General features: G+C 46.4%; 1 protein-coding gene across 3 annotated transcripts in view; it reads right to left on the reverse strand.

The window, feature by feature from the left end:
• Positions 1-14,413, reverse strand: part of NKAIN4 (sodium/potassium transporting ATPase interacting 4) — a 77,675-nt gene that overhangs the window by 12,955 nt on the left and 50,307 nt on the right. For all 3 annotated transcript variants that reach the window (XM_077460350.1, XM_077460353.1, XM_077460351.1), the window contains exons 3-4: positions 12,926-13,006; positions 7,000-7,197 (exon numbers count right to left, since the gene is read on the reverse strand). In XM_077460350.1, coding sequence (XP_077316476.1) covers positions 7,000-7,197; positions 12,926-13,006 — 279 coding nt within the window. The remainder of the gene's footprint in view (positions 1-6,999; positions 7,198-12,925; positions 13,007-14,413) is intronic.

Genomic DNA, 14,413 nt, shown 5'->3' on the forward strand with positions numbered 1-14,413 from the left:
CTTCCGTCATCCTTCAGGGCAAAACATTCCCAGCTGCTCCTCCAAAGCGCAGAGATCTCCAAGTGTGCGCAATATGTAACTGACATCACGGCTGGGAGACCGCGCGAGGCTCTTAAAGGGACAGTCTACCTAAAAATGATATATTTTAGTTATAAGAAGAGGCATCTAGTGGGCAGAGTCAGCTTCTGGATATTACTAAGAACCCCCAAATATTATATATATATATATATATATATATATTTTTTTTTAAACAGACAGGAGACAGGAGCAGGGGTTTAACCACTTGCTTACTGGGCACTTAAACCCCCCTCAGTCCCAGACCAATTTTTAGCTTTCAGCGCTGATGCACTTTGAATGACAATTGCGCGGGCATACAACACTGTACCCAAATGAAATTTTTATCATTTTTTTCCCACAAATAGAGCTTTCTTTTGGTGGTACTGATAGGCTGCACTGGTGGGCACTGATGGGCTGCATTGGTGGGCACTGATGGGCTGCATTGGTGGGCACTGATAGGCTGCACTGGTGGGCACTGATAGGCATAGTTAAGGCGGCACTAATAGGCACAGATAAGGCGGCACCGATGGGCACAGATAAGGCGGCACTGATGGGCAAAGATGGGCACAGATAAGATGGCACGGATGGGTGGCACGGATGGGCACTGATAGGTACCACTGATAGATGGGACTGATGGGCACTGATAGGTGGCACTGATAGGTGGCTCTGATAGGTGGCACTGCTGGGCACTGGTAGATGACACTGATGGGCACGGATATGTGGCACTGGGGTGCAGCACCTTTGTTGAGGCAGATTGTGGGCACTGCTGGGTGGCACTGTGGGCACTGCTGGGTGGCACTGTGGGCACTGCTGGGTGGCACTGACGGGGGGCACTTTTTATTAATTGGGCACTGGCAGGGGGCAGGTGGGCACTAGCAGGGCTGGCCGTGATCGGGACTGATGTCCTGATCACGGCCGCCAGTGATCGGCTTTTTGTTTTTCTCCTCGCGCTGTCAGCGTGAGGAGGAATAATAGCCGATTACCGGCTCCGTTATATCACATGATCAGCTGTCATTGGCTGACAGCTGATCACGTGATAAGGGGTCGGGATCGACCCCTTGCACGGATCGGTGATCAGGCGAGTCACAGAGCGCGCCTCAGGGGGCACGCAAGCCGCCCGTGCACGGGACTACGTCTATTGACGTCGTCCCGGAAAAGGAGATCCGCGCTGTAGCCATCATGCGGCTATAGCGCGGGTCTCAAGTGGTTAAACAAGACTAGAGCAAGGGTTTCCAAACTGCGGCCCTGGGGCCGGATGTGGCCCATTGCTTGCCTTTATCTGGCCCTTGGGACACCATTCCCCCTACTGACACCATTAATGATATCAGCAATGGGACGCTATGCCTCCTATTAAAATCAATGGTGGGGCACTGATGCCAGGGCATTTTGTACTACCACTGACCACAATACGGCCCCCTAAAGGACAGTAAACTGGCCCTTTGCTTAGAAAGTTTGGAGACCCCCCCCCCCCCCCCCGCATTAGAGAATAAAATGGTGGTCATTTTTTAATTGTCTCTGATCACCTCTATGATTCTAGGAGGACCAAAGTGACATCGTGACATCACTTCTAGGGTGGAAGTAAACTATTTTTTTTAAAGCATCAGATAAAAAAAAAAAAAAAAAAACATTTATCTTTTGCTTTCAAATGTAGAGGAGAGATTTGGGATCCTATAGACCCCAGATCTCTCCATAAAGAAGACCTGTTATCCCTTATTTCTATGATAAGGAATGTTTACAAGTGCTAAAAAAAAAAAAAAAATGCCATGCTGTATTTACAGAAAATACATTTTAATGAAAAAAAAACAAAACACATTATATAACCCATTTTTTGGGGTAAAATAGAGAAGTTATAGTGAATAAATACCTGACATGTCAAGATTTAAAATTGCGCACACTCGTGGAATGGCCAAATCCCCATAGGCAACACTTTAAAAAAATTTACAGGTTACATTTTTAGAGTTACGGTGGAGGCCTGGCGCTAGAATTATTGCTCTCCAGGGTGCATATAAATCAATGGTTAAAAAAAAAAGATTTTTTTGTTTTTTTATCAAATTTATTTTTAAGAAAATGCTTTTGGAGTAAAAATCTATCTAAAGATAATTTTCTGTTTAAGATACATTAATAATGGAGTTTATTCAGCATGAAATGGAGCTTAGTTATGTAGCATGAGGCTGTATATTCTGCAATATTTACATTTTTGGTAAACTCATTCAATGAATCCAAGCTCTGCAAACTGAGATAACATGCACTGCATTGGTGCATTCACACAATGTCACAGTAACCATGAGATAAAACAAAGTTCAGGAATATTCCTTTATCTCATTGTTTTGCAAATCTATGTACACTACACTGTATTTTCTATGTACACTACAAACTGTATGACTGAACAGGTTCTGATATCGCTCTTTTACTAACCTGACAGCTTATTATTCTAAATAGGAAACCTTAATTTTGTTTACAAATATTAAAGATTTTAACTACCAGCAAGAATAAGTCCTTACATTTAAAGAGGAAGTAAACACTGATGGGTTTACTTCCTCTTTCATTCCCTGCAAAGGTAAAGCATAATGGATTACTATGCATTGCATATTAGTCCATTATGTGTCACTTACCTGACACAGGAGCCAGCGAAGTCGCCGCTGTCCCCTGTAGTCCGGAGCCTCCATCTTCTCGGTGGGTCTCGCTGCTTCACCACTGTCATTCGGTGAAGCCGCAATGACGTCACTCCTGTGCATGCGCACGGGAGCCGCCATGCGCGGCATATCGCCGTTGACGGGTGCCGCACTCAGTGAGCCTGCGCGCCGCTGTCTACGGCGCATGCGCCGTAGACAGCGGTGCCCGTCTTTCGGCAAATATCTCCTAAATCGTGTAGGTTTAGGAGATATTTCTTGGACCTACTACCTGTAGGTAGTAGGTCCAAGAACACACTTTGACCTACAGGTAAGCCTAGATTAAGGCTTACCTAGCCTTAATCTAGACTTACCTGTTGGTCAAAGTGTGTTGTAAGGGTTTACAACCACTTTAAAGAGCACCTGTCATTTCAGATCCATCGTGGCAGCGTCTGTTAGCGGGCATCCACTCACCTGCTGCCGCCACGTCCCTCATCTTGTTGTGTCACCGCCACATCACCAGCCATCCCATTAAAGTGAATGGGACCGCCGGCGAGTCCACAGCGGGTCAGAGGAGGAGCCACTGCGGGACAGAGATGACAGGTGCTCTTTAAAAAAAAAAAATTATTTAAATCGAGTTGATTTAAAATCAAGCTATTTTACTAGTGATTTAAATCATGATTTATATTGACTTGATTTAAATCAAATCCACCCTGTTGCTCTCCCTCTAAGATTCCTGGCGATACGTCCCATGTGTGGTTTGAACACCGTTTACATATGGGGGGCGTGACCTACGTAATAGTTCGCTTCTGTGCGTGATGGGAGGGGGGTGCTTAACTTTTTTTATCTCTTATTTTTATTTTTTTCTGCACTGTCCCATTCATTTATTTTTTAGCACTTTTATTCCTATTACAAGGAATGTAAACATCCTTTGTGATAGAAATACGGGCTAACAGGTCTTCATGGAGAGATCTGGGGTCAAATCTCTCTTCTACCTTTGAAAGTAAAAAAAAAAACGAAAACACATTGATCTGAAAAAAAAAAAAATGGATTACTTCCACCCTAGAAGTGACGTTGTGATGTCACTCCGGTTCGCCTAGATCATAGAGGTGATCAGAGACAATGTGGTCTCTCTTCACCTCTATGGCCAGCCGCGTGAACTGTCAGATCGTTTTCCCAGGCGAGAGAACATTAAGCCTGAGAACAGGTGCCCAGGGCAAGGGGTGGGCAAGAGGGGCGGCTGCCCTGAGAACTGTGGTATCATGTGAGGATCGGGGGGTACCACAAGGAGATTTGTGCTGGGAGGGGTGAAATTTGAGGGTAGGGGGCAGCAGAATGTAAGAATTGTTCTAGGAGGGGAAACTTGGGGAGGTGTGCTAGTAGTGGTGATTTTTAGGGGGGGGAGGGGTTGTGTTGAGAGGAGAGATGGGGTAGAGGATTTGTGCGAGAGAAGGTAATATGATGGCGGGGTAGGAGGGGGAAACATTTTTGGGAGGGGGGGGGATGTGTGCTAGGCGGGATGATTGGGGGGTATCTGTGCTAGGAGGACACATTGTGCTAGGATGGGGGATTGGGAAGGGGAATTTGTGCTTGGAGGAGGGATTTGGAGTGGGGAGGGGGGAGAGGATTTGTGCTCAGAGGAGAAGTTTGAGGGGTAGAGGATTTGTGCTAAAAAAATAAAAAAAAATAAAAAAATGGGGGGGGGGGGATTGTGTTGGGAGCATATGTGGAATAAGAGGGTATGAACTAAGCATGCAGATTAGCACTCAATTTTTTTTGGGGGGGGCAGGGGATCTTTGCTGACACATAATGCTAAAACATCTTGGTGGGGGGGGTGAAATTTGGGATGTTCGTCCTGGGCACTAGATGACCTGGTCCTGGCAGTGCCTGAGAAACACTGGCGAGTTGCGGAAGGCGGGAGGGTGAAACGACCCCTTCCACTGCTTCTAAAAGCAATCCAGCAGCTAATCCATCGCTCGGATTGCTTTTATGAAAAAGAGAATTGCTGGCTGAACAAAAAAACAAAAATACCGGGGGTTATGGCTGATAGCTTTGGCCGTAACCCCCGGTAAACCACTTCAAAGCCGCAAAGTATTTATACGTATTGCGTTCTTGAAGTGGATATAAAATAAATATAAACCCATCAGGGATGGGAGCCCCTCATAATGGGCACAGCGGGTTTACAGGCCCAGGACTCAGGGGGTCTCACCAATGGAGTCCCTGAAAAATAGAAGAGACTGTCAGGGAGTTATGTATAAGAAGCGCACTTGTCCTTTAAGATTTTTGCATTTGATTGGCTAAGCCTAATATATTTACATACATAACTAGATAATCAATAAAGGGAATCCACAATGATTTTCTTTTTTTTTTCCCTTTATGTTTACAGTCTATGTTTTAAATGGGTGTTTTAGTCCCGTTTATCACACAACGTTTGCCTTAATAGAAACATTTCATGCGTGACAAAGGAATCTCAGAGTGTCATGGGTTATCCAAAAGCATAGGTTGCTTCTTGCAGTCCATGTACAGCAGAACTCAACCTGAGAGAGGAAGAGGCAGCACAAAGAGCCAATCATTTGTGCTGCAGTGCTCATATGCTGACAAGGAGCATGCTGATTGGAGGAGAGAGCAAAGTGAAAGAGAGATGAGCTTATCAGTCTGCTGCTTCTCTTTTCACTGTCCAGTCACAGGCCGGGGGGTTGACAAGACCTGTAAGTGTTACTGAACGGCAGCAAAACTTAGGTCGCCTACGCTGCCGCCAGACAGAGCTGTGCTGTGTGGCAAAGCTGCGTAAATCTCAGGACAGGATGGACAGAACTACAAATCCTTTGGCAGGTAAACCACATATGTTTTATGTACCCTTAAAGTGAACACAATTGGGCAGATAAGCAAATACATTGTATTCTGCAACATTACACATTTACTTGACTTAAAATAAAGAAAATGTGTTTTAAATGTTATTTTTTTTTTATTTTAGTCCTAAAAAAAGGGAATATCTAGAAAACGTCGTTGCCTCTAAGCCTTCCCTTGCACGGCATGTCTTATCCTTATAATGTGTCTGTGTATTCCGTGCCAACCTCCTTCTACAAAGCAGCGGATGAGGATTTATCTGGGATCGGCCCATTAGAGAGCGGCCATCACACACTCTTTTGTTCTTTGTCTGTCAATCATTCCGCTGAATTATTTAGAGACTAATGACCCAGAATTGTGTCTGCCAGGCTCTGGCCCCTCCCTGGGGCTCCCGGCTTTGTGTGGCTCCCAAATTCCTCCCACGGCCTCATCTGGTGGTGGAGGGGGGTGGGAAAAGGACCAGGCAGAGAGCAGAGCAAGTGGCCGTAAGCTATCGACCAATCAGAAATCATCACACACCAGAAAAGGGAGGGGGGGGGGGGTGCACATTGCTCTGGCTGGGCCACCTAAAACTGATATTCCATTGTTTGGTGGAAGCGGGAGAGTTAAACCACCTAACAGTCTCTTCTATCTCATAGGGACACTATTAATGAGATCCCTGTGCGGAGCTCCCAGGTCCGTACACCTGCTGTACCCATTATGAGGGGTTCCCACCATCCCTGTGCTGAGTTCCCAGGTCTGTACACCTGCTGTGCCCATTATGAGGGGTTCTCACCATCCCTGTACACCTGCTGTGCCCATTATGAGGGGTTCCCACCATCCCTATGCTGAGTTCCCAGGTCTGTACACCTGCTGTGCCCATTATAAGGGGTTCTCACCATCCCTGTACTGAGTTCCCAGGTCTGTACACCTGCTGTGCCCATTATGAGGGTTTCCCACCATCCCTGTGCTGAGTTCCCAGGTCTGTACACCTGCTGTGCCCATTATGAGAGGTTCCCACCATCCCTATGCTGAGTTCCCAGGTCTGTACACCCGCTGTGCCCATTATGAGGGGTTCCCACCATCCCTGTGCTGAGTTGCCAGGTCTGTACACCCGCTGTGCCCATTATGAGAGGTTCCCACCATCCCTATGCTGAGTTCCCAGGTCTGTACAGCTGCTGTGCCCATTATGAGGGGTTCCCACCATCCCTGTGCTGAGTTGCCAGGTCTGTACACCCACTGTGCCCATTATGAGGGGTTCCCACCATCCCTGTGCTGAGTTGCCAGGTCTGTACACCCACTGTGCCCATTATGAGGGGTTCCCACCATCCCTGTGCTGAGTTCCCAGGTCTGTACACCCACTGTGTCCATTATAAGGGATGAGAGAAGACTCAGGACTGGAGATTTAGGGGTATTGTTCATATGGGGGTCAGGGTACAGCAAAGGCTTCTGGTAGCCCCACATGCTCCATGTGCACGGCTCTAGAGAACGTTAAGCTTGGACTTACCGCCAGCAGGATCTGGGTGGCGCTGTGTAACACTTCGATGTACTGGTACTCTATGGAACATCCCACCACCGATACGTAAGAGTGGCTCTCCAGGCCAGCCATGCCAGCTACAGGGGCCTCCTTCCTGACACAGCCGGGTCCATGTTCACTCCACCACGACTGGTGCTGGGACACACGGAAGGTCAGAAGGTCGCTGTCCTGTGTGGGGGGGAAACACAACCACCATTTATCAACGCAAAGATTAACAACCTTATAAACTCTTAGCTGAAGGCCTCTGTTCTCATTGATGGTGGGGGAGGAGCCAGGGTTGGATGGAATTACATTGTGAGTGATGGCTAGTCGGTGTCTGGGAGCTGAACACTTATAGGAAATAGGCAATTTCCTGTGGCAAACCCAAACATGAAAGTGTATGTAAACCCCGAATGACATCTAGTTTGTCTTAGAAAAATTGCCCTTTTTTATTCTCCCTTAACATTTAATTGCAGCTGATCTCCTGTAGCCTATTTGCAGTCACTTCCTGGTGGCTCCATGGCATTTCTCAGTGTGGGTTTCCTGATTGGGTCACCAGCGGACCATGCCTGTTCAATGTGTGTTGGCACAGCTGCTTGTAGCTGGGATTAAAGGTAAACTTCAGGCTGGAAAAATAAATAAATAGCTTGCAGTGAGGCCCCATGCAACTGGTCCAGTGCTGGTGATTCTCTAAGGCGCTCTCACCTGTGGTCGCATTCTCGCCTCCTCCACATTCAATGCAGGAATAATAGACCTGCACTGTACATGATGATGCAGAGGGACCACCCACAGCCTGGAGCACCAGGGACAATATTACAAGACTGGCAATGTGAAAACATTGGGGAACCTGGCTGGAATGGGAAATAAGGTAATATATCCTTTTCCTCTACCCCCTAGAAATGGCAGCTATAGGAGCTTCCTTCTTGGCACAGCTCACCACCCTGGAATCAGGGTAAGCAATATAGATTTTTCCTCTACTCCTAGAAATGCCAGCTATAGGGGCCTCCTTCATGGCACAACTCACCACCCTGGAATCAGGGTAAGTAATACATCATTTTCCTCTACCCCTAGAAATGCCAGCTATAAAGGGCTTCCTTCTTGGCACAGCTCACCACCCTGGAATCAGGGTAAGTAATATAGCCTTTTCCTCTGCCCCCTAGAAATGCCAGCTACAGGGGCTTTCTTCTTGGCACAGCTCACCACCCTGGAATCAGGGTAAGTAATATAGCCTTTCCCTGTACCCCTAAAAATGCCAGCTATAGGGCCTCCTTCTTGGCGCAACTCAGCACCCTGGAATCAGAGTAAGTAATATAGCTTTTTCCTATACCCCTAGAAATGCCAGCTATAGGGGCTTCCTTCTTGGCACAGTTAACCACCCTGGAATCAGGGTAAGTAACATAGCCTTTCCCTCTACCCCTAGATATGGCAGCTATAGGGGCCTCCTCCTTGGCACAACTCACCACCCTGGAATCAGGGTAAGTAATTTGTCCTTTTCCTCTACCCCCTAGAAATGCCAGCTATAGGGACTTCGTTCTTGGCACAGCTCACCACCCTGGAATCAGGGTAAGTAATATAGCTTTTTTCCTCTACCCTTATGCCTTGTACACACGGTCAGACATTCCGACAACAAAATCCGTCATATTTTTTCCGACAGATTTTGTCTTGAACTGGTCTTGCATACACACGGTCGGACAAAGTTGTCAGAAAATCTGATCGTTCGGAACATGATGGCGTTCGTTCGTTACGACGGGACTACGTTGTGGCTAGTAGCCAATAGCTTTGGTCTCATAATTTGATCTGAGCATGCGTGGCACTTTGTCCGATCGGAATTCTCTACAAACGATCGGAAAAAGTCCGATCAGATTTTTTTGTCGGAAAATTTGAGATCCTGCTCTCAAATTTTTTTCTGTCTGACTTTCCGACGTAAAAAGTCCGATAGAGCCCACACGCGATCAGATTTTCCCACAATATAATCCGATCGGACCTTTTCTGTCGGAATTTCAAGGTGTACAAGGCATTAGAAATAACAAGCAGCACAGAAGGGATCCCACTGCAAGGGAAATCTGTTTTACAGTCTCAGATTTAACCTTTAAGCTAGACTCTGATGGGGTGACAACACAGGAGACAATTGGGAGACTGAGGCAGAGCGTTGCCACCCTATAACAGGACGTGCCTGAGTAAGGACCATCATGGCAGGATCACCAAGGATTATTTTAACGAAAGCTGAAAAAGTAGTAAAGTCTCTATGACAACATAAAATAATGTGCCCCCCCCCCCCCCCCCCTGTAGGCACTAGTATGATCTGCATACTAGTACATCTAGTACATTATTTACTTACCTACAAACAGAGCCATACCAGGTATTCTATACTACGTTCCAGGTTTTGCATCTCCGGGCACTTGATTGGCCGGGCGCATGCGACGTCACTCCTGCGTGATCTGAGGTACGCATGTGTGGCTCGGATCACATTATGACAGCCGGGGGGGGGGGGGGGGGGCGGCATGTATGACAGAAGACATCTTTAAGGTCTCTTTGGTTATAAAGAGCCTGTCTGCAGATTGGAATGACCCTGAGTGTACTTCCACTTCACAGCTTCTATGGGATTGTGATTTACAACTTTGTTCAAGTGACAGAACACATAGACAAGGAGTGAGGAATGCTGGCAGATGCCCCCCCCCCCCCGTACTGGAGGAGGCGGGATACAGCTTGGTATGTCATATACATGTACATAGAACAGGTGATGACATGTATGTGTTGGGTCTGATATGAACTCTGCACTAGGGGACTATCCCTCTAATTAACGCTCAGCAGGGCATGCTCATTAATCCTCCATTCATTCATAATTGATAGAGGAAAATCACACAATTGTGTCATGCTTTACATAATTCCACTTCCATTTATAGTCCACAAAGATCTCAATATAAACAATAGGAAGGGTAGGAACCTGAATTACACTTAAGGGGCCTATTTATAAAAACATTTGCATAGCTTTTGTCCAACAAAACTGATTGACATTTGTTCTGTGCAAGTGGACCGGTTGCTGTGAGAACGGGGAAAAATCCAATGTGGGTATTTTCTCTTCTGGTTGAATGCTCTTAGGCTTTTTTTTTTAGGTTAGTTGGTTAGTTCCTCTTCTGGTTGAATGGTTTTAGAACATTGTTTAAGCTATTCTCTATTCTGGTTGAATGCTCTTAGGCTTTTTTTTTTTTTTTCGGACAATAGCGGAAGCGGGCGATAGCGGGTGTCTGCGGATGTTTCTCCGCAGGCACCAGCTATCCCATAGGAATGCATGTATGTTCGTATTTCATCCGCAAACGGATGGATGAAATATGGACATAATGTCCGCATGTGTGAAAGGGGCCTTACTAAAACCAAATCATCAGGGCTCAATAGGAACAATGCTCCTTATATTGGTGGTCAGTAGGAAGAATGTCCCCCCTTAAAGTGCTGTTCAGAATGCCACCCTTAAAGACAATTAAAAAGATATTTGGTGCCATGCTGCTGGCTTTGCTAAGTTATGCTGAACTTTAAACTCTGTAGGCACCATCCAATAGGTGGTTCATCAGCCACAGCTCAAGGAACCCCTAGCAACCTGTGGAGGAACCCCAGGGTTCCACGGAACCTTGGTTGAGAATGGCTGTTTTAGGCTATTCTCTATTCTGGTTGAATGCTCTTAGACCCAGTTCACCCAGGGGCGACCTGCCAGGCGACTTAGCCGCCTGACAAATAGCGCTCCATTCTGTACAATGGAACTGTTCGAAAAGGAGCAACTCAAGTTGCTCCGACTTAGAAAAAGGTTCCTGTACTATTTTGGGGCGACTTCAGAGCAGCTTTCATTGCTTCCAAACAGAAGACGTTTTGTAAGCCACGCTGAAGTCACGCTGTATGGGGCGGCTTCAGAATCAGGCAACGTTGAAGCTGCCCCTGAGTGAACCAGCACTTATGCCAAGTACACACGACCGGACTTTACGACAGCAAAGTTCAGACGGAACAAATCTGTTGGACAATTCAATTATGTGTGGGCTTCAGCTGACTATTTCTTTTGAAAAATCTGACAGACTTTAGGTTTCAAATCTTTCCACTGGAACCAGTTCCTATCCAGAAAACCGCTCGTCTGTATGCAGGTCCGACGGACCAACAACGAAGCAAGGGCAGCTATTGGCTACTGGCTATTGAACTTTCTTTTTCTAGTCCGGTTGTACGTCATCACGTTAAAATATCGGACTTTGGTGTGATCGTGTATAGCCAAATAGGGTGCAAATTTTCTTTCCTGCAACTACAGGTTGAAGGGAGCTGCTAGCAATAATTGCATCTAATATCCAGTAGGCTGGTTGACATTCAGCTTACCCATTCATGGTTCGAAGCTTGAGGCTTTAGACCACTGTTTGCCTATTTTCATTTCTGGTTGAATGTTCTTAGGCTATTGTTTCGACTCATTTATTCTCTGGTCGAATGTTTTTAGTCTATTTTTTTATTCTGCTTGAACGCTTTTAGGCTAACATTTTAGACTATTTTCTCATCTGGTTGAATGTTCTTAGGCCGCGTACACACGGGCGGACTGTTCGCCCAACTTTGTCCGCTGAACAGTGTTTCGTCTGACGAACAAAGTTTTTCGGAATTTCCGTAAGACTGTCCGCTGAAACTTGAAACTTGGTTTGAGCGGACAGTCCGCTCGTGGGTAGGCTTGTTCGAGAAACGAAGTCTCGCGCATGCTCAGAAAGAATTTACACGGCGAAGGTTGCATTGCAGTGTATTGGACTTCGAAACTCTCGTCCCGTCGTACGTGCCGTTCACGTCATCGCGCAAGTTTTCAGCGGACTGTTCGTTTGTCGTGTGTGGTCAAGTCCGTTCATGCTAATTTTGAACGGACTGTTTGTCAAACTGTTTGACGAACCTAGTTGGGCGGACAGTCCGCCCGTGTGTACGCGGCCTTAGGCTATTGTTTTAGGTTAGTTTCTCTTCTTGTCCAATGTTTTTAAACTATTGTTTTATACCATTTTCTTTTCTGGTTTAATTTTTTTTTAGGCCTCTGTTTAGGTTAGTTTCTTTTCTGGTTGAATGCTAGAGCCTAGTACACATGTTTAGAAAATTGTACAAAAAAATATCGCTTTCTAATCAATCTTACGATAATCCAATCATTAGTGGATACATTCGTCCAGATTAGAAACTAACCTAAAACAATAGGCTAAGAACATTCGTCTAGATTAGAAAGTATCCTAAAGCAACAGGCTAAGAACAATGAACCAGATTAGAAAGTATTCTAAAACAACAGGCTAAGAACATTTGTCCAGATTAGAAAGTATCCTAAAACAGGCTAAGAATATTTATCCAGATTAGAAAGTAACCTAAAAACAGGATAAGAACATTCGACCAGAATAGAAACTATTCTCAAACAATAGAAGAACAAGAATATTCGACCAGGTGAGGAAATACTCTAAAAAAAAAAAGCAGTTTAATTCACACAGAATAAACACACATGTAATTTCATTAGACAAATAGGTATAAAACTTTTTTTTATAAATAGGCCCCTTAAAGTTGAACTCCAACAAATAATTTTTTCTGGTTTTTGGTAGACTGTTGAAGAGTTGGAAACTCTGTCAGGTTTTATCGGGGGAAATCTACACATAGGCCATGACTTCTGCTCTAGGTCAAAGCCGTGTCACGCTCCCTCTCCTCCCCCCCACCAACATCCAACAATCCAGTGCCAGTGTCACTACTGAAAAATGGGGCTCTCGTACTGGATTATTAATTGTTGGGGTCACAGCTCCAGGGGGGAGCAGAGGACACGGCTCGTGTCATGTGCTCCTGGTAAAATGATTTGCAGGGTGATGATGACTTCTGCAGTATTTAGTATTAGACTGATCTTCACTGTAGTGTCTAATACATGGAGCCCTCCCACCCCACTACGGGGTCTTACCTTGGACAAATCGCCCACTTCCAGGTAGAAGCAGATAAGGAATACATTCCAGGTCACCCACACAGCAGCCCAGATGGCGTACTAGAAGGAACAGAGAGGAGAGAAGAGATTAGTCAGCCTCAGATAGTAACTGACACCCTACCTAATACCAAAGAGACCCTGTCATCAGCTTAACAAATTTTGGGCAGAGACAGTTTTCTAGCACAGTCCCTCCCTCCTCGTACATCATAGCTCGAGGGTGTCTAATTACTGTCTGTGCTGGCCCAGCTCCTCTGTCCCTCCCCGCTCTACATAACCATTTATGTAGCAGCTTCGGGGGGGGGGGAGCAACAGAAGAGGAATACTATTCTGAGTCTGCTGGGGCTGCTGACATCACTTCAAGTCTGAACACGCCTGAGCTCAGCCTAACTGGCAGGGAGACGGGCCGTCAGCAGGAAAAAAAAGAGGCCTGTCAACCCTCCTGTCCCAGAGGTGCATGCCACTTCATTACAAGGCATTAGGTATCCACAGAGGAGCCAAGTGACTCTTCCCCTAATCACGCTGGAGCTCAGCCTAATTGCCCAGTAAGAGCAGACAGGGAGGCGGGCCATCTGCAGGAAAGAATAGGCCTGACACCCCTCGCCCCTCCCCCGAGGTGCACATCACTTCATTACGAGGCATTAGGTATCTGGAGAGTAGCAGAGCGCCTCTTTCCCAATCCACACTGGAGCTCAGCCTGACTGGCCAGTAATAGCAGACATGGAGGTGGGCCATCTCCAGGAAAGAAGAGACCTGACACCCCTCCCACCCACGGGGTGCACATCACTTCATTACAAGGGATTAGGTATCCCCCAGAGGAGCCGAGCACCTCTTCGCCAATCCACACCAGAGCCTAGCCTAATTTCCCAGTAATAGCAGACAGGGAAGTGGGCCATCTCCAGGGGAGAAGAGACCTAACAACCCTCCCCTTCAGCCCCCAAGGTGCACGCCACTTCCTTACGAGCGATTAGGTATCCCCAGAGCAGCCAAGTTCCTCTTCCCCAATCCACACCGCAGCTCAGCCTAACTGGCCCGTATTACTGAGAGGGAGGCGGGCCATCTCCAGGAAAGAAGAGGCCTGACACCCCTACCCTCCGGCCCCCGAGGAGCACTCCAATTCATTACGAGGGGTTAGGTATCCGCAGAGGAGCCGAGCGCCTCTTTCCTGATCCGTATTCTAAAAATAAAACAAAAGTGCCAGGCTGATTCCTTTTTAATCCTCTTTTATTAGCGGCAGCATGGAAAAATACATAATTGTTCTGTTCCTGACAAAAGCTGCTTTAGCGGCTCAGAGGAATACTTAATGGAATAAAATGAACAGATTTGACTAGATCTCGGTGTCAGGCCCCCCTGTTCGCGTGCCGAAATTTGCAAATAAACAATGTATTATGTATTAGAGGACTTGTTTTTCTTGGAATGGTGATTGTATTAGGAGGTGACTCATACATAATTCAATTTATTCATTGCATA

The sequence above is a fragment of the Lithobates pipiens genome, unplaced genomic scaffold (genome assembly GCF_037356315.1).
Source record: "Lithobates pipiens isolate NorthernLeopardFrog02 unplaced genomic scaffold, aLitPip1_a1.2 Scaffold_28, whole genome shotgun sequence".
NCBI classification, from domain to species: domain Eukaryota; kingdom Metazoa; phylum Chordata; class Amphibia; order Anura; family Ranidae; genus Lithobates; species Lithobates pipiens.